The sequence below is a fragment of the Hyla sarda genome, chromosome 8 (assembly GCF_029499605.1).
Source record: "Hyla sarda isolate aHylSar1 chromosome 8, aHylSar1.hap1, whole genome shotgun sequence".
Classification (NCBI taxonomy): domain Eukaryota; kingdom Metazoa; phylum Chordata; class Amphibia; order Anura; family Hylidae; genus Hyla; species Hyla sarda.
Genome location: NC_079196.1, coordinates 222,546,964 through 222,570,118, shown reverse-complemented (window position 1 = coordinate 222,570,118; position 23,155 = coordinate 222,546,964). Strand labels below are relative to the sequence as shown.

Sequence of the window (23,155 nt, the reverse complement as noted above, 5' to 3'; positions counted from 1 at the left end):
TGTTTCCCAACCAGGGTGCCTCCAGCTGTTGCAAAACTACCACTCCCAGCATGCTCCTTCCAGCAGTGTTTGCCAACCAGGGTGCCTCCAGCTGTTGCAAAACTACAACTCCCAGCATGCTCCTTCCAGCAGTGTTTCCCAACCAGGGTGCCTCCAGCTGTTGCAAAACTACAACTCCCAGCATGCCCAGACAGCCTCCGACTGTCTGGGCATGCTGGGAGTTGTAGTTTTGCAACAGCTGGAGGCACCCTCGTTGGGAAACACTACCTTACAGGATCACAGGACACCTTCTGAGGTCCTCACTCCTTCCAACAGTGTTTCCCAACCAGGGTGCCTCCAGCTGTTGCAAAACTACAACTCCCAGCATGCTCCTTCCAGCAGTGTTTCCCAACCAGGGTGCCTCCAGCTGTTGCAAAACTACAACTCCCAGCATGCCAGGACAGCCTCCGGCTGTCTGGGCATGCTGGGAGTTGTAGTTTGTGCAACAGCTGGAGGCACCCTGTTTAGGAAGCACTGGTCTAGTCACACTATCTGCATTCTCTCAGGCTCCATTCCCTCTCGCCGTCCTCCGCTGAGGATTTGGGGGTCTCTGGGTACACAGCTCCATATGTTGCTTAGTATAGGATGAAGTATTGAGTTGTCACATACAGGAGACCCCACTGTTTTGTGACTTTTTTATTTTGTCCCGCAGTCGTGATGTCCTAACACGGACAACCCCTCCCTGAGCCGTTCTCTTGCACTGAGGTCCTCTCAAGAGTTAAATATTGGGGAAGTGGTCGAATTTCTGAGCCCGAGGCTTGTTCTTGCCCTCTGGAGCAGGTGAGGCACCGTTCCCCGGAATCTGCGGCAGCAACTGAGTCTGAAAGAACAACAAATATTCAGACGTCACTGCTGCGTATGGGAATTGCTGCAGTCATCTCTCTTACATAGGTCAGTGCCCCTCTACAGCAGGAGCGGGAGGTTAAAGGGGTACTCCGGTGGAAATCTTTATTTATTTATTTATTTTTTTTAAAATCAACTGGTGCCAGAAAGATAAACAGATTTGTAAATTACTTCTATTAAAAAAAAATCTTAATCCTTCCAGTACTTATTAGCTGCTGAATACTACAGCGGAAATTCTTTTCTTTTTGGAACACAGAGCTCTCTGCTGACATCACGAGCACAGTGCTCTCTGCTGACATCTCTCTCCATTTTAGGAACTGACTTGAACAGCATATGTTTGCTATGGGGATTTCCTTTTACGCTGGACAGTTCCTAAAATGGAAAGAGGTGTCAGCAGAGAGCACTGTGCTCGTGATGTCAGCAGAGAGCTCTGTGTTTCAAACGGAAAATAATTTCCTCTGTAGTATTCAGCAGCTAATAAGTACAGGAAGGATTAAGATTTTTTAATAGAAGTAATTTACAAATTTGTTTAACTTTCGGGCACCAGTTGATTTAAAAAAAACAAAACAAAGGGGTACTCCGGTGGATTTTTTTTTTTTTTTTTCTAATCAACTGGTGCCAGAAAGTTTAAACAGATTTGTAAATAACTTCTATTTAAAAAAAATATTCTTAACCCTTCCAGTACTTATCAGCTGCTATATGCTACACAGGAAGTTCTTTTCTTTTTTAATTTCTTTTCTGTCTGACTTGACCGCAGTGCTCTCTGTCCATGTCAGGAACTGTCCGGAGCAGGATAGGATTACTATGGGGATTTGCTCCTACTCTGGACAGTTCCTGACATGGACAGAGGTGTCAGAAAAGAGCACTGTGGTCAGATAGAAAAGAAATTCCAAAAGTAAAGCACTTCCAGCTGATAAGTACTGGAAGGATTAAGATTTTTTTTTTTAAATAGAAGTAATTTTCAAATCTTTTAAACTTTCCGGCACCAGTTGATTTAAAAAAAAAAAAAATGTTTTCCACCGGAGTACCCTTTTAAAGTACCTGCCAAAATGAGCCATTGTAGGGTATGTTTAAAGGGATGCTCCACTGCCCCAGCGATCGGAACATCAGGTTCGGGCTGAGGGGGGGGGGTCGTGATGTCATGCCACGCCCCTCAATGCAAGTCTATGGGAGGGGCCCCTTCCATAGACTTGCATTGAGGGGGCGTGGCCATGACATCACACCTCCCCCGCATCCAGCTTTCGGAACAAAATGTTCCAAATGCTGGGGCAGTGGAATACACCATTAAAGGGGTTATCCAGGGAAAATGTTTTATATATATATATATATATATATATATATCTCAACTGGCTCCAGAAAGTTAAACAGATTTGTAAATTACTTCTATTAAAAAAATCTTAATCCTTTCAGTACTTATGAGCTGCTGAAGTTGAGTTGTTCTTTTCTGTCCAAATGCTCTCTGATGACACTTGTCTCAGGAACTGTCCAGAGTAGAAGCAAATCCCCATAGCAAACCTCTTCTACTCTGTGCAGTTCCCGAGACAGACAGATATGTCAGCAGAGAGCAATGTTGCCAGACAGAAAACAACAACTCAACTTCAGCAGCTGATAATTATTGAAAGGATTAGGATTTTTAAGAGAAGTAATTTACAAATCTGTTTAACTTTCTGGAGCCAGTTGATATATAATTATTTTTTTTTTTTTCTGGAATACCCCTTTAAACATCCCGCGCACTCTTGTCGCCTAAGACTGATGCCTTCAGGAATCGGAATACCGGAAGTCCTATAACAGTGGTCTTCAACCTGCGGCCCTCCAGCTGTTGCAAAACTACAACTCCCAGCATGCCCGGACAGCCGTTGGCTGTCCGGGCATGCTGGGATTTGTAGTTTTGCAACAGCTGGAGGGCCGCAGGTTGAAGACCACTGTCCTATAGTCTTGTATTGGGCTTCCAACATTCATGGGGTTTGCGGGGCACATTGTGACAGTGACCATTTAAAGAGGCACTCCGGGATTACATATATATATATATATATATATATATATATATATTATTATTATTTTTTTTTCCTCCTTACATAGTGCAGCATAGGCTGTTATTTAAGAATGATGTAGAGGTTCTTGTTAATGCCTTGTGCTTACCTGTTTTAACAGATGTGGCAGGCATGGGTTTTCAGCCATATTCATTGCACACAACATGACTGAAATGACTTCCTACTGCTGCCTACATGTCCCATGAATCAACTGGCTTTGCAAAGAGGGGGTGTGGAGTCTGGAGATCACCTGCTCATCTTACTACAAGTCTAGACTCCAGCAGCTGACACTCAAGTGGGTTGTGGTCAGTTCACATTATGTGCAGTTTTGATGCGCTCTCCTATTTAGCGTGTGTTTTTGGAGAAATACTATGTGGCAAAAGTAAGTTGACCTAGACCCCAGGAGAAGATCCCATAGAGACAGCAGCAATATACAGATAGAGCTGGAGGGGAGGTGTATAACTACTATATATCCCGATCCTCTACAGATAGCAGCAGTATACAGATAGAGCTAGAGGGGAGGTGTATAACTACTATATATCCTGATCCCATAGAGATAGCAGCAGTATACAGATAGAGCTGGAGGGGAGGTCTATAACTACTATATATCCTAATCCCATATTGATAGCAGCAGTATACAGATAGAGCCGGAGGGGAGGTGTATAACTACTATATATCCTGATCACATAAAGATAGCAGCAGTATACAGATAGAGCTGGAGGGGAGATGCATAACTACTATATATACTGATCCATAGAAATAGCAGCAGCAGTATACAGATAGAGCTAGAAGGGAGGGGTATAACTACTATATATCCTGATCCATAGAGATAGCAGCTGTATACAGATAGAGCTAGAGGGGAGGATTAGAACTACTATATATCCTGACACCATAGAGATAGCAGCAGTATACAAATAGAGCTGGAGGGGATGTGTATAACTACTATATATCCTAATCCCATATAGATAGCAGCAGTATACAGATAGAGCTGGAGGGAAGGTGTATAACTACTATATATCCTAATCCCATATAGATAGCAGCAGTATACAGATAGAGCTGGAGGGGAGGTGTATAACTACTATATATCCTGATCACATAGAGATAGCAGCAGTATACAGATAGAGCTGGAGGGGAGGTGTATACTATATATCCTGATCCCATAGAGATAGCAGCAGTATACAGATAGAGCTGGAGGGGAGGTGTATAACTACTATATAATATATCCTGATCACATAGAGATAGCAGCAGTATACAGATAGAGCTGGAGGGGAGGTGTATACTATATATCCTGATCCCATAGAGATAGCAGCTGTATACAGATAGAGCTGGAGGGGAGGTGTATAACTACTTAATAACCCAATCTCATACAGATAGCTGCAGCAGTATACAGATAGAGGAGAGGATAGTAAAACAGACTCGGCTGACTTACCTGTCTTCGTCTCCCTTTGCCTTTCCTCTTCTCCGGCTCCTCGCGGGCGGGGTTAAGGTAAGCGCTTTCGAGGAGCTGCTCACAGGTGAGGCGATCATCGGGATTCATGCGAAGACAGCCCTAGGGGGAGGAGCCAAAGCTGTGACCATAAGCAACAGGAAAAACATATCTCAGTGCTTCCCAATTCCCAACCTGCGCCCCTCCAGCTGTTGCAAAACTACAACTCCCAGCATGCCCGGACAGCCGAAGGCTGTCCGGGCATGCTGGGGGTTGTAGTTTGCAACAGCTGGAGGGGCACTGGTTGGAAACCACTGCACTAGGTGGGTCCAGGCCCCTTTAATATCTGCTTTTACAACGTGTTACAACAATGTTTCAATAAAGCAACAAGACGCGCTCTGTCCGTTTTACCTTCATGAACGTCATAGCCATGGGCTGAATATTTGGGAATTTTTCTTCCAAAGTTTCCTGGGATAGAAGAAGAATTGGAATTATTGACCAAACCTTGAGCACTGATTTGCCGTGATCACATGACACGGCGCGGGTACTCACCACATCATCGGGGTCCGGCTCAGGAATACTGGCACCATGGAAAAACTGGTTACTGTGGAAGATGTACTGGTGTCTCGGGATCAGATTTCCTGCAAGAAAAATTTAATTTCTTTTATTAAAAAAAAACTAAAACTTTTGTAAAGTCCTGCAGCCACCACTAGGGGGAGCTCAGTCTATATGAATATTCCCTGATCAGCCGTAACATTTAAAAAGAACTCCGGACTTATTTTTTATATAGTGATGCATAAGCTATTATAATTAGAGGATAATGTAGAGGTTCTTGTGTATGCCTTGTGCTTACCTGTTCAAGCTGATGTGGCAGGCGTGGGTTTTCAGCCATATTGATTTTTAATTGCCCACTGAAATGATTTCCTAATGCTGTCTACATTTCCCATAAGGCCTCTGGCTTTGCAAAGTGAGGGGGTGGGGGCGGGGGTCATATAATTGCGATTAATTTGAGGCAATTTATGAAGATTTGAAGTCTTCGCATTGTTGCCTTTCGGTTGCACTAATGTCGCATTTTCAGTGAGATTTTCCAAAATAGGAGAAAATTAAAGGGATATTCCAGGAAAAAAACTTTTTTTTTTGTATATCAACTGGCTCTAGAAAGTTAAACAGATTTGTAAATTACTTCTATTAAAAAATCTTAATCCTTTCAATAATTATCAGCTGCTGAAGTTGAGTTGTTCTTTTCTGTCTGACAACAGTGCTCTCTGCTGACATCTCTGGTTGTCTCGGGAACTGCACAGAGTAGAAGAGGTTTGCTATGGGGATTTACTTCTAAACTGGGCGGTTCCCGAGACAGGTGTCAACAGAGAGCACTTAGACAGAAAAGAACAACTCAACTTCAGCAGCTCATAAGTACTGAAAGGATTAAGATTTTTTAATAGAAGTAATTTACAAATCTGTTTAACTTTCTGGAGCCAGTTGATAAGTTTTCTCCTGGATAACCCCTTTAAGCTTTTTACCACTTTTTTTTTTTTTTTTTTTTTTGCAATCGAATTGAAAAAAGCGCCTTTTTCCTGCAATGTCGTAGTTAATAAAATCACAGTAAAAAAATTTAAAAAAAAATTAAATAAAAAAAGGAATGTGTGAATACAGCCTCAGGGGTGATGTATAACCATTATATATCCGAGTATTTCCCCACCAATGTGCCTCTAACTGCGCAAAACTACAACTCCAGGCATAAACGGACAGTTAGGGCATGCTGGAAGTTGAAGTTTTGCAACAGCTGAAGGCACCCTGGTTGGGAAATACTGAATATCCTGATCCTACAGAGACAGCAGCAGTATACAGATATAGCTGGAGGGGAGGTGTATAGCTACTATGTATCCTGATCCCATAGAGAGCAGCAGTATACAGACAGAACTGGAAGGGAGGTGTATAGCTAATATACTGTATATCATAATCCTATAGAGACAGCAGCAGTATACAGATAGAGCTGGAGGGGAGGTGTATAGCTTCTATGTATCCTGATCCCATACAGATGGCAGCAGTATACAGATAGAGCTGGATGGGAGGTGTATAACTACTATATATCCTGATCCCATAGAGATAGCAGCAGTATACAGATAGAACTGGGGGGGGGGGGGGGGGTTGTTAAAAGCCGGAAGCGATCTGATGTGTGATGATGTCATCCTGTAGGTCATGGGAAGTCAGCTGACCCAGGACTGAACACTTCCTTTGACACATTAAACACTGTGATTTTCTATGTGTCAGGCTGGTGATCACATGACCCAGTTACAGTAATAAACCATATGGATGCAGCAGTGCTGGAATGAAACAGATGGCGCTGTTGGACTAGTGATGGTGAGTGTCCGTGATGTGGACAAAAAAATCCAAAAGCCTGGAGTGCTTCTTTAATACCACTAACAGTTCAGAATATGTCCAGAACGGACGGCTGTCTGGGCATGCTGGGAGTTGTAGTTTTTCAACAGCTGGAGGCACCCTGGTTGGGAAACACTGCCTTACAGGATCACAGTACAGTTCCTGACTGGTTGGGAAGCACCCTGGTTGGGAAACACTGCCTTACAAGATCACAGGACACCTTCTGAGGTCTTGCGGGGTGACATCTGGGGGACCCTCACAATATAAAGCACGTGGTTTATTGGGGATTTTCCTCACCCAGGGTTCTGATGATGAGGTAGAGTTGATCCATGTCTGATTTCCCTGGCCACAGCGGCTGTCCGGTCAGCAGTTCAGCGAAGACGCAACCTATGGCCCACACATCCACCGCTGCCCCATACTGTGTGTCCCCCACCAACAGCTCCGGGGCCCGATACCATCGAGTAGCCACATAATCCGTGTAATCATCTCCCGGGCGAGCTGTGTAGACAAGAGAGGAATTAGACAACAGAGGGTGCCAGGGCCCCAGGTACAACACGTCACCGCCCAATGTAAGTCACTTACTAAGTATTCGGGCGAAGCCAAAGTCACAGAGCTTTATGACCCCTTGTTTGGTGAGAAGAATGTTCTCCGGCTTTACGTCTCGGTGAATACACTGCCGGACCGAAAGAAATTGTGTCATAACAAAAATATATACTTTTCAATGAACAAAGCTTAAAGGGTACCTTTCATGAAAAAAAAAACTAAACAGTTGAAATATTATAGATTAATGTATGCAGAATAACTTTCCAATTGCATGTTATTAAAAAATATGCTTCTATCCATTTAATTTTCCACTCAGACTGCAGCCGGGACACAGACAAGCTCAGCACTGCTCACTGCCTGTCAATCAGACAGGCAGGAGCCAGCACTGTGCTCATAGCACAGCAGGGCATACTCCTGACTCTGCCTTACTGCATGCCCCCCATCATTTTACTGAGCTCCGATCTTTCTTCTCTTTGCACATGCAGTTGTAAACAGAGAAGAGAAGATTCAGAGCTGCCAGCTGAGCTTGTCTGTGTGCTGGCTGCAGTCTGAGATTTAGGACTCCAGCATGAGTCTGAAAGGGCTTGCGGCCAGGACTGGTAGGAGGACATTTTTTTCAAAGTGGAAAATTAAATAGAAAGAAGCATATTTTATAATAACATGGCATAGCTGGCTCCTGCCTGTCTGATTGACAGGCAAGGAGCAGTGCTGAGCTTGTCTGTGTCCTGGCTGCAGTCTGAGTGGAAAATTAAATAGAAAGAAGCATATTTTATAATAACATGGCATAGCTGGCTCCTGCCTGTCTGATTGACAGGCAGGGAGCAGTGCTGAGCTTGTCTGTGTCCCGGCTGCAGTCTGAGTGGAAAATTAAATAGAAAGAAGCATATTTTTTAATAACATGCAATTGGAGAGTTATTCTGCATACATTAATCTATAATATATCAACAGTTATTTGATGAAAAGAAAGCTTTAAAGGGATACTCCAGTGGAAAACAATTTTTTTTTTTTTATCAACCGATGCCAGAAAGTTATACAGATTTGTAAATTACTTCTATAAAAAAAAAATATAATAATATTAATCCTTCCAGTACTTATCAGCTGCTGTATGCTCCACAGGAAGTTGTGTAGTTATTTCCAGTCTGATTAAAATGCTCTCTGCTGCCACCTCTGTCCGTGTCAGGAACTGTCCAAAATAGGAGCAAATCCCCATAGCAAGCCTATCCTGCTCTGGACAGTTCCTGACACGGACAGAGGTGTCAGCAGAGAGCACTGTGGTCAGACTGGAAAGAACTACACAACTTCCTCTGGAGTATACAGCGGCTGATAAGTACTGGAAGTTTTATTCAGATTTTTATATAGAAGTAATTTACAAATCTTTCTGGCACCGGTTGATCTGAAACCATTTTTTCCCCCCACCAGAGTACCCCTTTATGCACACAAACATAATAGAAAGTTAAAGAGGAACCTCTCCTGTTATCTTCTGATATGTCATAGGGACAGCTCACATTAGCGGGGGTGTATGTACCTGTTTATATAGTTTATATGGTTAAAAAAAAAGACAAGTGTCCATCAAGTTCATCCAACTGTGTTGATCCGGAGCAGTACCTGTTGCGAATAGCAGAAATCTTCCTGCTATTCTGTCTTTTAATATCTATTAGCTTATTTGGGGCAGTTACTATGTGTCTGTATGACAACCTATCTTTTACTCTGGATCAGTGGTCTCAAACTGTGGCTCTCCAGACATTGCAGAACTTCAACTCCCAGCATGCCCGGACAGCCAACGGCTGTCCGGGCATGCTGGGAGTTGAAGTTTTGCAACATCTGGAGGGCCACAGTTTAAGACCACTGCTCTGGATCAACTAATCATGACTGCTCAGCTCTCTGTTAGTTTAGACTGGAGTTTATGACTGATTTTGTACAATTGTGGTAGCCCAGTGCGGGAGATGTTACCCCGTACCCTTGCTGTCCTGTCAGGCAGCCTCCTTCAGTGTCCCCAGGACCCCCTGCACCTGTTTCCCCCCTGTACATATGTTCTGCAGTGTATTGTATTATAAAATGTGTTGTATCTTTAAGAGTTATGTCATGTGATTGTTACCCAGGAGGTACCAGTGACCAGCTGATCCCAAGAGTGACCTATGGGCTCCCTGCTAGTCTCCCCAGATAAGCCCTGGGTGGAGCTTCTCTCTCTTGGAGCTTCGCTCTCTCTCTTCGGCTGAGGTCCAGTGCAGTCGTCTAGTTTGTGTATCCAGAGTGTTGGAGACCTCAAAGTCCAGTCCTGCAGCCACCATCAAGTCACGTAAGATAAAGTCACAGCTTTATGAGTCAAGTCAAGTCAGTCCCTGTCATCTGTCAAGTCAGTGTGGTCTGCATTCAATTGTCCAGTCCTACTACAAGTCCCAGCAAGCCCTTAAGGTCTCTGCGTCACTGGTCACCTCCTTGGGCACTGGCTGAACTGTATAGACTTTACCATCTGTCTACCCTCAGTAAAGCTACCGTTGTCCGTAACTTGGTGTCGGAGTCTTTATTGCCCCTGTGCCTAGCCCAGGATCCAGCGTATACCTTCGCCCTGGCGTCATGGATACAAGGGGTTAATACCACCTGGCCCTAGGGTAACAACATCTGCCCTCATCACACCCCGCTATCACACATTTGTATGAGCAATTCTTTGTGTATCTTAAAGTACCTTGTCCGAGTCCAGTTTCTTCCAAGTTTTCAATCAGTTCTTGATTTATTCTTGTGTCTCTCATTTGTAATTGCTGCTTTATTCAGTCCCCTTTGTTCCTTAATTAAAGGGGGTACTCCGGTGGAAAAACTATTTTTTTTCTTTTTTAAATCAACTGGTGCCAGAAAGTTAAACATATTTGTAAATTACTTCTATTAAAAAATCTTAATCCTTCCAGTACTTATTAGCTGCTGAATACTACAGAGGAAATTCTTTTCTTTTTGGAATGCTCTTTGATGACATCACTAACACACTGCTCTCTGCTGACATTATAATAATAATAATAAGTCTTTATTTATTGTTGTAGCTAAAATGGACAGAGATGTCAGCAGAGAGCACTGTGGTCGTGATGTCATCAGTGTTCCAAAAAGAAAGGAATTTCCTCTGTAGCATTAAGCAGCTAATAAGTACTGGAAGGATTAAGATTTTTTTAATAGAAGTGATTTACAAATATGTTTAACTTTCTGGCACCAGTTGATTTAAAAAAGAAAAAAAAATTGTTTTTCCACTGGAGTACCTCTTTAAAGGGGTACTCGGTGGAAAACTTTTTTTTTTTAAATCAACTGGTGCAAGAAAGTTGAACAGATTTGTAAATGACTTCTATTAAAAAATCTTAATCCTTCCAGTACTTATTAGCTGCTGAATACTGCAGAGGAAATTATTTTCTTTTTGGAACACAGAGCTCTCTTCTGACATCACAAGCACAGTGCTCTCTGCTGACATCTCTGTCCATTTTAGGAACTGTCCAGAGCAGCATATGTTTTCTATGGGGATTTTCTCTTATCTCTGTCCATTTTAAGAACTGTCCAGAGTGTCAGCAGAGAGCACTGTGTTCCAAGTAGTATTCCAAATAGTATTCAGCAGCTAATAAGTACTGGAAGGATTAAGATTTTTTAATAGAAGTCATTTACAAATCTGTTCAACTTTCTGGCACCAGTTGATTTAAAAAAAAAAAAAAAAAAAAGGTTTCCACCAGAGTACCCATTTAAATCACTTTTTTTTTGCCAAGTCCTGTCTCTGGGTTCTAGTCCGTGTTTGTTTCCCTGTCAGGCTTAACAAGGATGTGCACAGACATTTTGCGGGGGCAAGGCCTGAAGTGAAAAAAGGGCACATAATTATTTATTTAAATGCCCACAAAATGATGCCCCACTGTCCAGTGTTAAGAGGGCAGGGGCTCAAGCCCCCTTTCTTGTCAATGTGTTCATGTCCCTGAGGCTCAGTTTACAGATCAGGGATTCCACACTGCGGCACAAGTGAAGCTTGGTGGTGTCTGGGTGTTAAGTTTTGCGTTCAGGGAAAGATTAGGGATAGCTAACTAAAGGTCAGTTTATATAGTTATTTGTTTATGGTATATGTATCCCAATATCATTCATTTATCCCATCATCCATTCATCATCAGTCTGCCTCCAGTCGTCTTGGTGAGTTGATATTCTTGTTTTTGTTACCTGCCCGCATTTCCTATTCTATTCCTCACTACTGTAAGTCCTGGGGGTATCTGAGCACTGGGAGCCACAATTAGGACTCTGAAAGGGACTTATATAGGTGAAGTTTAGTGCATGGTGGGAGTTTTTTGTATGGAGCCCCAGCTCATGGAACTGTTGTTATGACATGTCCCATGATAACTTCAGGTGGAGTTCCCCTTAAAAACGACAGTCTTTTGTAAGTTGTCCCCATATAATGCTTACATTGTTCCTATGGCAGAAGTTCACCGCCTGCAGGATTTGCTGCACAATGTTTTTTGTCATCATCTCGGGGACTCTGAAACAGAAATTGTGGGTTAACATGTAATCTGACTGGGGTATCGCCTTAAAGGAACACTACACTGTCAGTCTCCTGTCCACCTCCTGTAAGGTTACTGGCCCTTTAAAGGGGTAATCCTGTGGAAAATATATATTTTTTTAAATCAACTGGTGCCAGAAAGTTAAACAGATTTGAAAATTACTCCTGTTTAAAAATCTTAACCCTTCCGGGATTTATCAGCTGCTGTATGCTCCACAGGAAGTTGTGTAGTTCTTTTTTTCCCTGTCTGACCACAGTGCTCTCTGCTGACACTTCTGTCTGTATCATGAACTGTCCAGAGTAGGAGCAAATCTCCATGGCAAAGCTCTCCTGCTCTGGACAGTTCCTGACATGGACAGAGGTGGCAGCAGAGAGCACTGTGGTCAGACTGGAAAGAACTACACAACTTCCTCTGTAGTATACTACAGTAGCAGCTGATAAGTACTGGAAGAATTAAGATTTTATTTAATAAAACAAATTTACAAATGTGTTTAACTTTCTGGAGCCAGTTGATTAAAAATACGGTAAATTGTTTTCCACCAGAGTATCCCTTTAAAGGGGTACTCTGCTGCTCAGCATTTGGAACAAACTGTTCTGAACGCTGGAGCCGGCACTGGGAGTTTGTGATGTCATAGCTCCTCCCCCTCATGATGTCACGCCCCACCCCCTCAATGCAAGTCTATGGGAGGGGGCGTGACGTTGTCACGCCCCCTCCCATAGACTTGCATTGAGGGGGTGGGGAGTGACATCATTAGGAAGCGGGGTTATGGCGTCACGAGCTCCCGGCGCCGGCTCCAGCGTTCGGAAGAGTTTGTTCCAAACGCTGAGCAGTGGAGTACCCCTTTATGATATCACATAATCCTGTACAGATAAGGATGGCTGTGGACATGAGTGGCGGTATTATATTAACGTACCCATTGGGGTGTTTCTCCAGCTCATTGAGGACAGTGTGGTCACAGTATTCAAAGACCAAATGTAGCTTCCTCTTCCTGCGGAAGACCTCCAGCAGGTTCACCAGGTTACTGTGCTTCAGTTGCTGCAACAGAGGAGGTCATGGTGGTAAACAACCAGAACAACCCATAAAGGCCCCGGCGTATATACTAGGGATCGACCCATATTGATTTTTTAGGGCCAATACAGATAATCTGTGAACGTTAAGGCCGATAAGCCGATAGCTTATACCGATATTCCGGGTGCTTTAAATCAATGAACTGCAGCGGCTTTTGCGGGGCCAGAGACCGCCGCCACCGCCCGCTTCTCTCCCCCTGCCTGTCCTGGGGTCCTGAGTCAACCACTGCCGCTGCCCCCCCTGCCTATCCTCTGGCCAGAGACCACCGCCGCCCGCTTCTCTCCCCCTGCCTGTCCTGGATCAACCACCGCCGCTGCCCCCCCCAGCCTATCCTCTGGCCAGAGACCACCGCCGCCCGCTTCTCTCCCCCTGCCTGTCCTGGATCAACCACCGCCGCTGCCCCCCCTTGCCTATCCTCTGGCCAGAGACCGCCGCCGCCCGCTTCTCTCCCCCTGCCTGTCCTGGATCAACCACCGCCGCTGCCCCCCCTGCCTATCCTCTGGCCAGAGACCACCGCCGCCCGCTTCTCTCCCCCTGCCTGTCCTGGATCAACCACCGCCGCTGCCCCCCCTTGCCTATCCTCTGGCCAGAGACCGCCGCCGCCCGCTTCTCTCCCCCTGCCTGTCCTGAGTCCAACCCCCCCCCCCCCCCATCCTCTGGCCAGAGACCGCCACCGCCCGCTTCTCTCCCCCTGCCGGTCCTGGGGTCCTGAATCAACCACCGCCACTGCCCCATTGCCTCCCCCATCCCCGGTTTTATAATTACCTGTTCCCGGGGTCCGCGCTACTTCTGGCTCCGGCGGCGTCCTGAGCTGTCACTGTGCACTTTGGCGGTGATGTCGCGTTGAGGACGTCACTCGTCATTGCGCAGTGCACAGCAATAGTGCAGGACGCCGCAGTAGCCAGAAGTAGCACGGCACCGGGAAAAGGTAATTATAAAAACCGGGGATGGGGGAGGCAATGGGACGGGGGCGGGGGGTAATTGCCGATACCGATAACATCCAAAATCATGAATATCGGCCGATAATATCAGCCAAACCAACGGTCGATCCCTAGTATATACAATTACATATGTCGGCGCAGCCTCACCTTTAACATCCGTATCTCACGTAGCGCAATCTTTTTGATGACGGGGTCGTCCTCTGACTCCACAAACTTCTTGATGGCCACCACTTGTCCTGTCTCCTTATTCCGACACTTGAAGACGACCCCATATGATCCTTCACCGATCTTGGCCAACTTCTCGTACTTCTCCATCCCTGGAGGTGATGTTAGTCTGGTGTCATTTATAATGTCTTGTTATAAGGTATAGAAAAAAAATGGATATAATATCTTTACGTTTATCCAGTAATCTCCCAGCATCCCCTGCTTGTTCAGTATCTGCACAGAGTTTACTGTGGCCATTTACATTCTGAGTTCTCTCTACACCAGGATCTGAGCAGTCATCATGGGAAAACATTCTAGTGTCCTCCATCATCCTTTACCCGATACCCCATAATGGCAAAGTGATAATATAAAAAATTCTTAAAACTTTATTAGGGCAGGATCACACAGGGCGCATCAGCAGTGGGTTTCACGCTGCGGATGTGCCTCATATAACCCTGCCCTTAGGATGGAAAAATGATAATCTTGCAGTGACATAAGTATTCATACCCTTTACTCAGGACTTAGTTGAAGCCCCTTAGTTGACAGTGATTCCAGTCTCCAGTCTTCTTGGGAATGAGGCCATAAGGTTTATACACTTAGATTTAGGGATGGTATTGGGCAGGTGATGGGCAGTGCCTGGTTTCCCCCAGACATGATGCTGCCCCCACCATGATCACTGTAGGGATGGTATTGGGCAGGTGATGGGCAGTGCCTGGTTTCCCCCAGACATGATGCTGCCCCCACCATGATCACTATAGGGATGGTATTGGGCAGGTGATGGGCAGTGCCTGGTTTCCCCCAGACATGATGCTGCCCCCACCATGATCACTGTAGGGATGGTATTGGGCAGGTGATGGGCTGTGCCTGGTATCCTCCAGACATGATGCTGCCCCCACCATGATCACTGTATGGATGGTATTGGGCAGGTGATGGGCAGTGCCTGGTTTCCCCCAGACATGATGCTGCCCCCACCATGATCACTGTAGGGATGGTATTGGGCAGATGATGGGCAGTGCCTGGTTTCCCCCCAGACATGATGCTGCCCCCACCATGATCACTGTAGGGATGGTATTGGTCAGGTGATGGGCAGTGCCTGGTTTCCACCAGACATGATGCTGCCCCCACCATGATCACTGTAGGGATGGTATTGGGCAGGTGATGGGCAGTGCCTGGTTTCCCCCAGACATGATGCTGCCCCCACCATGATCACTGTAGGGATGGTATTGGGCAGGTGATGGGCAGTGCCTGGTTTCCCCCAGACATGATGCTGCCCCCACCTTGATCACTGTAGGGATGGTATTGGGCAGGTGATGGGCAGTGCCTGGTTTCCCCCAGACATGATACTGCCCCTACCATGATCACTGTAGGGATGGTATTGGGCAGGTGATGGGCAGTGCCTGGTTTCCCCCCCAGACATGATGCTGCCCCCACCATGATCACTGTAGGGATGGTATTGGGCAGGTGATGGGCAGTACCTGTTTTCCCCCAGACATGATGCTGCCCCCACCATGATCACTGTAGGGATGGTATTGGGCAGGTGATGGGCAGTACCTGGTTTCCTCCAGACATGATGCTCCCCCACCATGATCACTGTAGGGATGGTATTGAGCAGGTGATGGGCAGTGCCTGGTTTCCCCCAGACATGATGCTGCCCCCACCTTGATCACTGTAGAGATGGTATTGGGCAGGTGATGGGCAGTGCCTGGTTTCCTCCAGACATGATGCTGCCCCCACCATGATCACTGTAGGGATGGTATTGGGCAGGTGATGGGCAGTGCCTGGTTTCCCCCAGACATGATGCTGCCCCCACCATGATCACTGTAGGGATGGTATTAGGCAGGTGATGGGCAGTGCCTGGTTTCCCCCAGACATGATTCTGCCCCCACCATGATCACTGTATGGATGGTATTGGGCAAGTGATGGGCAGTACCTGGTCTTCTCAAGACATGATGCTGCCCCCACCATGATCACTGTAGGGATGGTATTGGGCAGGTGATGGGCAGTACCTGTTTTCCCCCAGACATGATGCTGCCCCCACCATGATCACTGTAGGGATGGTATTGGGCAGGTGATGGGCAGTACCTGGTTTCCTCCAGACATGATGCTGTCCCCACCATGATCACTGTAGGGATGGTATTGGGCAGGTGATGGGCAGTACCTGGTTTCCTCCAGACATGATGCTGTCCCCACCATGATCACTGTAGGGATGGTATTGGGCAGGTGATGGGCAGTGCCTGGTTTCCTCCAGACATTAGAGTTGAAAGTTCAATCTTGGTTCCATCAGACCAGGGAATTTTGTTCCTCACAGTCTGATCCTTTAGATTCTTTTCTGTATTCTGCGGCAGCTTTCAAGTGTCTTAGGCTACTTTCATACTGCTGCGGCCATTCAGGCTCTCTTTTATTGCCTGCCTTTAACAAGCGTTAGTGTGACGGAGCCCAATGGGAGGCATAACGGGCACAGAGGTTCCAATTCACTTTAATTGGATTCTCTGACGTCCGTTACTGCAGCTATTATTCTGCAGCAAGATAGCGGGAGATCTGCACACAGGATCTTTGGAGTTCAGCCGGAGTGACTATTGGGTTCTCGGTCTCCTCTGTTAAAGATGATATTGCAGATGATACTAAACTCTGTAAAGTGGTTAACACAATAGAGGACAGTGCACTGTTACAAATGGATCTGGATAGGTTGGAGGTTTGGACTGTCAAGTGGCAGATGAGGTCCAACACTGATAAATGTAAGGTAATGCACATTGGGAGGAAAAATCCGGGCTGGGATTATGTATTAAATGGGAGCACACTTGGGACGACTGATGTGGAAAAGAACTTTGGAGTCTTAGTTAACAGTAAATTTAGCTTTAATGACCAGTGTCAGGCAGCTGCTGCCAAGGCAAATAAAATCATGGGGTGCATCAATAGGGGTATAGAGGCCCACAACAGCTCTAGGAAGAGTCCTGATTGTTCCTTCTTCTTCCATATAAGAGTTATGGAGACCACTGAGCTCCTGGGAACGTTCAGTGCAGCAGAAATGTCTTTGTCCCCTTCTCCAGATCTGTTCCTCCACATAATCCGGTCTCTTAGCTCTACATGCAGTTCTTTCCCTCTCATGGCTTGGTGTTTGCTCTGATAAACATTGAGACCTTATATAGTCAGGGCTGTGTCTTTACATTTCTTGTCCAATCAGATGGATTCACCACAGGGGACTCTGACCAAGGTGGAGAAACATCTCAGAGATGATCAAGAGTATTTGGAGGAGCCAGAACTAAATGTCACATGTCATAGCAAAGGGTATGAATACTTATGTCACTAGAAAATGTTGGTTTTTCCTTTTTAGAAAACATTTCTAAAACTATGTTTTTACTTATGAAATATTGAATGCAGAATGATGGAGAAAACTAGAAATTTTTATTTTAGCACAAGGAGCAACATAACATAATGTGAAAAAGTGATTGTATGACCCCACCAGCAGAATATTGAGTGCAGGCTATAACTCAGGATCAGTACAGGATAAGTAATGTATATACACAGTGACCTCACCAGCAGAATAGTGAGTACAGCTCTGGAGTATAATACAGGATATAACTCAGGATCAGTACAGGATAAGTAATGTAATGTATGTACACAGTGACCTCACCAGCAGAATAGTGAGTACAGCTCTGGAGTATAATATAGGATATAACTCAGGATCAGTACAGGATCAGTAATGTAATGTATATACACAGTGACCTCACCAGCAGAATAGTGAGTACAGCTCTGGAGTGCTGACCAATTAGTTGCGGGTGTGGTCGTGCTTCAGCTGTGCTGTGTGTCTGCTGTGTCTCCTGAGCTCCAGGGAATTACCATCTATTCCACCTGGGGCCTGCTTCCTCCTCCCCAGGGAGGGAGTGGGTTTCCAGGCATGAGTGAGGGAGGCGAGGCCCAGGCTTCTGCTCCTCGGACTAGGCCGCAGGGGAGCAGTAGAAGCCAGCAAGCGGCCGGAACATCGGAGGATTTGGGGGTGAGGCGTTCCACCAGGAGTCGCAGCAATGCTGCTCCAACTCCCCCCACAGAGGTGAGAAGCTCCAAGGCTGGATCCACCTCAGGAAAGCTGGGTGCTACCAGCGGAAAGCTGGGTTCATCAGAAAGAAGGCAGAGTGCTCACGGAGGTGAAGCCGACCTCAGTGAGGAAGGCTGGGGAGTGCTGAGGACCCGGGAGTCTATTTCCACCTATACCTCCCGGGTAAAAAGTCACCTCCGTGAGTATGAAGACGCCTGTAAGGCCATAAGGAGGCTCGGAGAGGAACTGCGCTGTGCCCGTGCCAGGGCTAAGGTAACTCCAAAAAAGAAAAAGACGGAGATCCAGGGGCAGATAAAGAGACTTATGGCTGAAATACAAGCTTTGGAGGAGAGGAGAGGAGAATTACTGGCGAAGAGTGGTCCATTTAAAGAGAAATTGGAAAATGAGGAGCGCTTCAGGGTGAAAGAAGAAGAAAAAAATAAAAGGTTGATGGGGCTGCAACCTGAGAGCCAGGTGGATGATGCGGAGGAGATGGAGGAAGAACAACAGCCAGATCCACCTGGTGGCCTGCGGCAACAGCAGCAGGCCCCGTACAGTGGGCCCCCTGCACAGCAACCAGCAGTATCACCTGCCGACTCAGGGGAGGACAGTGACAGCAGCTACCAGGGAGGGGCGCTAATGGCCCAGATCCGCATGCTGGAATCCCCAGTGTGTCCTCAGAACCTGATGTTTGGAGATGAGCTCCCAAATGAGGCACCTGGGGGTAAGAAGAAAAAGAAGACCAAGCCAAAGCAGCAAGAAGTGGTGAGTTACATCTACACCCCCCTCCCTGTAAACCCTGAGTCGGCCGCAGGGTCAGCTCATTGTGCAAGCCCCGTTACCCAGCCCAGCCCGTGTTCTGTGGTGGACTCGGTGCAAAGGTGCGGGGAGAGTACAGATACTAAAAGGGCGCAGAGCTCCATGCCTGTTTGCAGTAGCAGGGATGGAGCAGAGAAGGCATCGGCCGCAAGGCCGTACAGTGAGGGCGGCCCAGCGGTGGGCATAGAGGCAGACTCCGGTGCTGTAGTTCGCTCCCCTGTGGGAGAGGGGGGTGACTCAGTGCCGGAGGTAGTCGTGGTAGCTAAGGGAAAAATAGATTCTCCCAAAAGTAGAAAAAAACTTTTGTTTTGCATTGGCGCCGCTGATCCAGATCAGCGGCGCCCAGGAGCTGGACATTCTAGTACGGATGAGGCGGAGGGTACCGGTAAAAACAGGGCTGGGGCCGCTAATAAACAGGCTAGGCAGGCTTCCCGGTCCTTGTATAAGGGACCGGTGACCTGTCCTGTGGTGATGGCTCCAGCCCTGGTACCCAGTGATGCTGATAGTACAAAATCTGCACCAGAACGCACCGGTCCAGCCAGTATGAATGTGGAGGTTAATGTTGGAGTGACTGAGGGTGTGAATGAGGGGAATAATTCATCTGTTACTAAAAATCTTTCTGGGACTTTGAATGGTGGTTTGGGCTGTAGCACGGGTGGAGGTATGGGGGGCACATCAGCTAAAATAGGGGTCAATGGTTTGGGTATGGATTATGTGGAGGAGGGTGGTGAAGGGGCACAGATTAGTGGTGGGAATGTAGGGCCTGGTCCAGTTGCACCCCCAGCGGTGGCAGCACCCGTCCGCAGCTACGCGAATGTCACCGCTGAGGGAAGGGGGGCAGCTTCCTCGTCCTCTGGCTCTGGGGAGAGCAGTTTGCAGCAGCGTCTCCTGGGGGCCTTAAGGAGAGGGGAGAGATCAATCAATGTAGAGGGTAGGGAGGTTGATCTATCCTTTTGGATAGAAAGACATGGTCTTTCAGCCTTCCGAGAGGAAAGAGGGGGGGATACTGTGTGGTCTCTCCCAACAGCCGGGCCAGGTGGTCTCCGAAGGAATGTGGTCCGGCTGAGGTGGAGAGGCAGTGATACATGTCCTCCAAGATCTAAAGTTGTTGAGCTTCTGCTGAAGTTGGGCTTTAAGGCAGCTGACATCTATGCCTTAATACATCCTTATGGTACCCCTGAGTTCGATATCAGCTTTGTTCGGCCGGAGGGGCTTGAGCTCTTCTGGTCGAATTATGAGTTGGTAAAGAATGAGCCCGGCTGGCGAGACTTTGCCATTCAGGCAGTGTCTCGCCAAAATAATGTCAAGAAGGTGACCGTTTTAACCCGTAACGAATCGCTTTCTTGTATTGACATCATGACGTGGCTAGGTCGGTATGGTGAGGTGGTGGAGGTCCCAAAAAAGAACAGGGATGAATATGGCATCTGGTCAGGGGCCTGGACGTTTATGGTCAAGCTTAGGCGTTCAGGAAACACCGTTACTCATATACCATCTGCGACCTTCCTCGGAAGGGATCGTATCCAGATCTTCTACCAGGGTCAGCCGAAGCTCTGTCACAGATGTGGTGACCCCACACATTTTAGTGCCAATTGCACTGTGCAGAAGTGCACTCTGTGTGAGGAAATAGGCCATCTCGCTACATCTTGTGCAGAGATTAGGTGTCACCTGTGTGGTGACTTAGGTCACCCATTCAGTCGCTGCCCTCGTTCCTTTGTCAACGCGGTTGTTGCCCCGGTGGGAGTAAGCCGTGAGGTGGATTCTGCTGGGGGGATGGCTGTCGGGGATGAAGGGGTGCAGGGGCCAGGGAAGAAAAGTAAGCAGAAGACGCCTGCCCAACTGAGGCGTCTCGAGAAGCGTCAAAGGGACAGGGAGATTCAGGACTCACAGGAGCATCAACCAACTGGGGTGACTCCTGATCCTGTCCCTGTGGCCAGTCTTACTGCTGAGGCCCTGGGGGATAGTGAACTGGATGAGGAGATTGGGAAGATCCACAAAGAGGGGGATGCCGTCTCCTCACTGTCCTCCCATGGTGGGAGCGCGGATGAGGACAGTGGGGGATGGGCAGAAACAAAGCGGGGTACTCGGAAGAATAAGAAAAGGAGAGATGTAAGATCTTCTCCCACCCGCCAGATGCCAAAGGAAGGTACAACTGACCCCCCTCTGATTGGTCTCTCCAACCGGTTCCGAGCCCTCCGCGACATTTCCTCTTCGGAGGAGGGGGGGGGCTGGGGGTGAGGTTCCGGATGTTGCGGTGGGGCTCACAGGAGACGCTGAGTCCTCTCTCCCAGGGGAATTTTTGTCTTCAGGGGGGGAGACTGGCCCAGAGTCAGGGGACGAGGAAAATGTATATAAAGGGAAAATGGACACATCTATTTCACTTAAAAGGGGTAAACCATCATCTGATGAGGAGGGTGGTGGGGTGGATGGGAAGGATGGTGGGAAAAAGAAAGCTGTCTAACTCAATCACCCTTGATGGCGGCACCCTCTCCGTTGACTCTGGCATCTATTAATGTTGCCAGCATAAAGTCAGATACGGCTCGATTTGCGGCCTATGATTTTTTTGCCCATATTAATGCTGATATTTTATTTTTGCAAGAGACCAGGCTAACAGATATGTCATCTATCTACAAGGCTAAAAGAGAGTGGAGGAATGGGCCCTCCTACTGGTCTCTTGGGGCCGAGCCGTATAGCGGAGTGGCGGTCCTTTTTACCGCAGCGGTAGAATGCCGACGGGTTATCGAGTTAGAAATGGGGAGGTGCCTGATCTTAGATGTCCTCATGAAGGGACAAGAACTTCGCCTTATTAACATCTACGGCCCACAGTCTAAGTGGGACCGGAAGTGTCTCTTTATGAGGATCAAGCCCTATCTTTTTACAAGTCGGCAGGTGGTCTTTGGAGGGGACTTTAATGCTGTCACGAGGCCCCAAGACAGGGGAGGTGCCAGAGACAAGCTGACTTATGATAGCGTCGCCCTTAATAGCATAGCGAGTGAGGCTCGCCTGGTGGATGTCCACATCCGGCACACCCCAGGCCACGCGGGATTCACCTATCATAGGGGTAGTTGTAGGTCTAGGATAGATAGGTTTTATTTAAAGGAGGAGGCCGTCTCTTCAGCAGTGTCTGTTGTTGAGGTGGAGTTCTCCGATCACTGTTTAATTTTGTTTTCTCTGAATGTCACAGAGACCCCCCGGATGGGCAGAGGCTATTGGAAGCTGAATTCGTCTCTCTTGGAAGAAGCGGAGATAAGACAGTCCTTTGAGGATTTTCTTCAGAGCCAGGTACCATTGCTGGGCCTTTGTAGCAGTAAGTCAGAGTGGTGGGAGATCTTCAAGGAAAGGGTTGCAAGATTCTTCCGCCAGCTCTCGGGCCTCAGAAGCCTAAACAGGTACCGTTTGTACCAGGGCCTGAGGAAGAAACTTGAGAACCTTGTCTCGACTGGAGGTAGTCGTGACGATATCTCCAGAGTGAAGTCCTTGTTGATGAAGTGCCAGTATGACAGACACGCATCTTTGGTTTTTGAGAGGGATTACGGGAAGTACCGCTCGCCCGACCCTTACAGAAACTGCAAGATGTCAGTGAATAGTAAAATAGTCTCAGGACTGATTGATAGTACGGGATCCTTGAAAAGGTCCAGATCAGGGATCCTGGAGGTCGTCAGATCCTTCTACTCGCACCTCTTGGGAAGGAAGGATCTAGATCGAGATAAGGTATCAGCTTTCTTGGCTGAAACCGTCCCTGAACCAGGAGTAGACTCCTCTCTTGACGTTTTGACAGAGATGATCCGGGAAGAGGAAGTCAGGATGGCGATTGATGGGCTTGCCCTCAAGAAGTCACCCGGTCCGGATGGCTTAACATCTGAGTTCTATAAGACCTTTAAGGACACTTTGGTTCCCCTCTTGACTGGGGTTTTTAATGAGTGTCTATCCTCGTGCACTCTGCCAAGGTCAATGAGGAGGTCAGCGCTGATCATCCTGTCAAAGGGTAAAGACCCGTCCCACATTGAGAATTGGCGTCCCATAGCACTTCTCAATGTGGACCGAAAGATTCTGGCAAAAGTGCTGTTTAACCGGCTGGTGGAGTTTGCACCCCGGCTCCTTTCGGGGGCTCAGCATTGCTCTGTTCCGGGCCGCAGTACATTTAGTGCTGTGCTCAGTGTCCGAGAGGCTGTGGAGCAGGGTAGGGCTGGCCACTGGAAGGGGTACTTGCTGTCCTTGGATCAGGCAAAAGCGTTTGATCGGGTTAACCATGAGTACCTCTGGTCTGTTCTTCTGAGATATGGTCTGCCGGGGGGGTTTGTTGATTGGCTTAAGACCTTGTACGCAGGGGC

General features: G+C 47.3%; 1 protein-coding gene across 6 annotated transcripts in view; it reads right to left on the bottom strand.

The window, feature by feature from the left end:
* Positions 1–495: 495 nt before the first annotated feature.
* Positions 496–23,155, bottom strand: part of LOC130284331 (cyclin-dependent kinase-like 4) — a 27,325-nt gene continuing 4,665 nt past the window's right edge. For 2 of the 6 annotated variants that reach the window (XM_056534582.1, XM_056534585.1), the window contains exons 2-10: positions 13,919–14,105; positions 12,676–12,797; positions 11,668–11,740; positions 7,300–7,390; positions 7,015–7,215; positions 4,891–4,979; positions 4,750–4,806; positions 4,342–4,461; positions 496–859 (exon numbers count right to left, since the gene is read on the bottom strand). In XM_056534582.1, coding sequence (XP_056390557.1) covers positions 758–859; positions 4,342–4,461; positions 4,750–4,806; positions 4,891–4,979; positions 7,015–7,215; positions 7,300–7,390; positions 11,668–11,740; positions 12,676–12,797; positions 13,919–14,086 — 1,023 coding nt within the window. In that variant the 5' untranslated portion in view covers positions 14,087–14,105 and the 3' untranslated portion in view covers positions 496–757. Of the gene's footprint in view, positions 860–4,341; positions 4,462–4,749; positions 4,807–4,890; positions 4,980–7,014; positions 7,216–7,299; positions 7,391–11,667; positions 11,741–12,675; positions 12,798–13,918; positions 14,125–23,155 lie in introns of all 6 variants that reach the window. The other 4 variants (XM_056534581.1, XM_056534583.1, XM_056534584.1 and 1 more) reach the window with 3 other exon arrangements.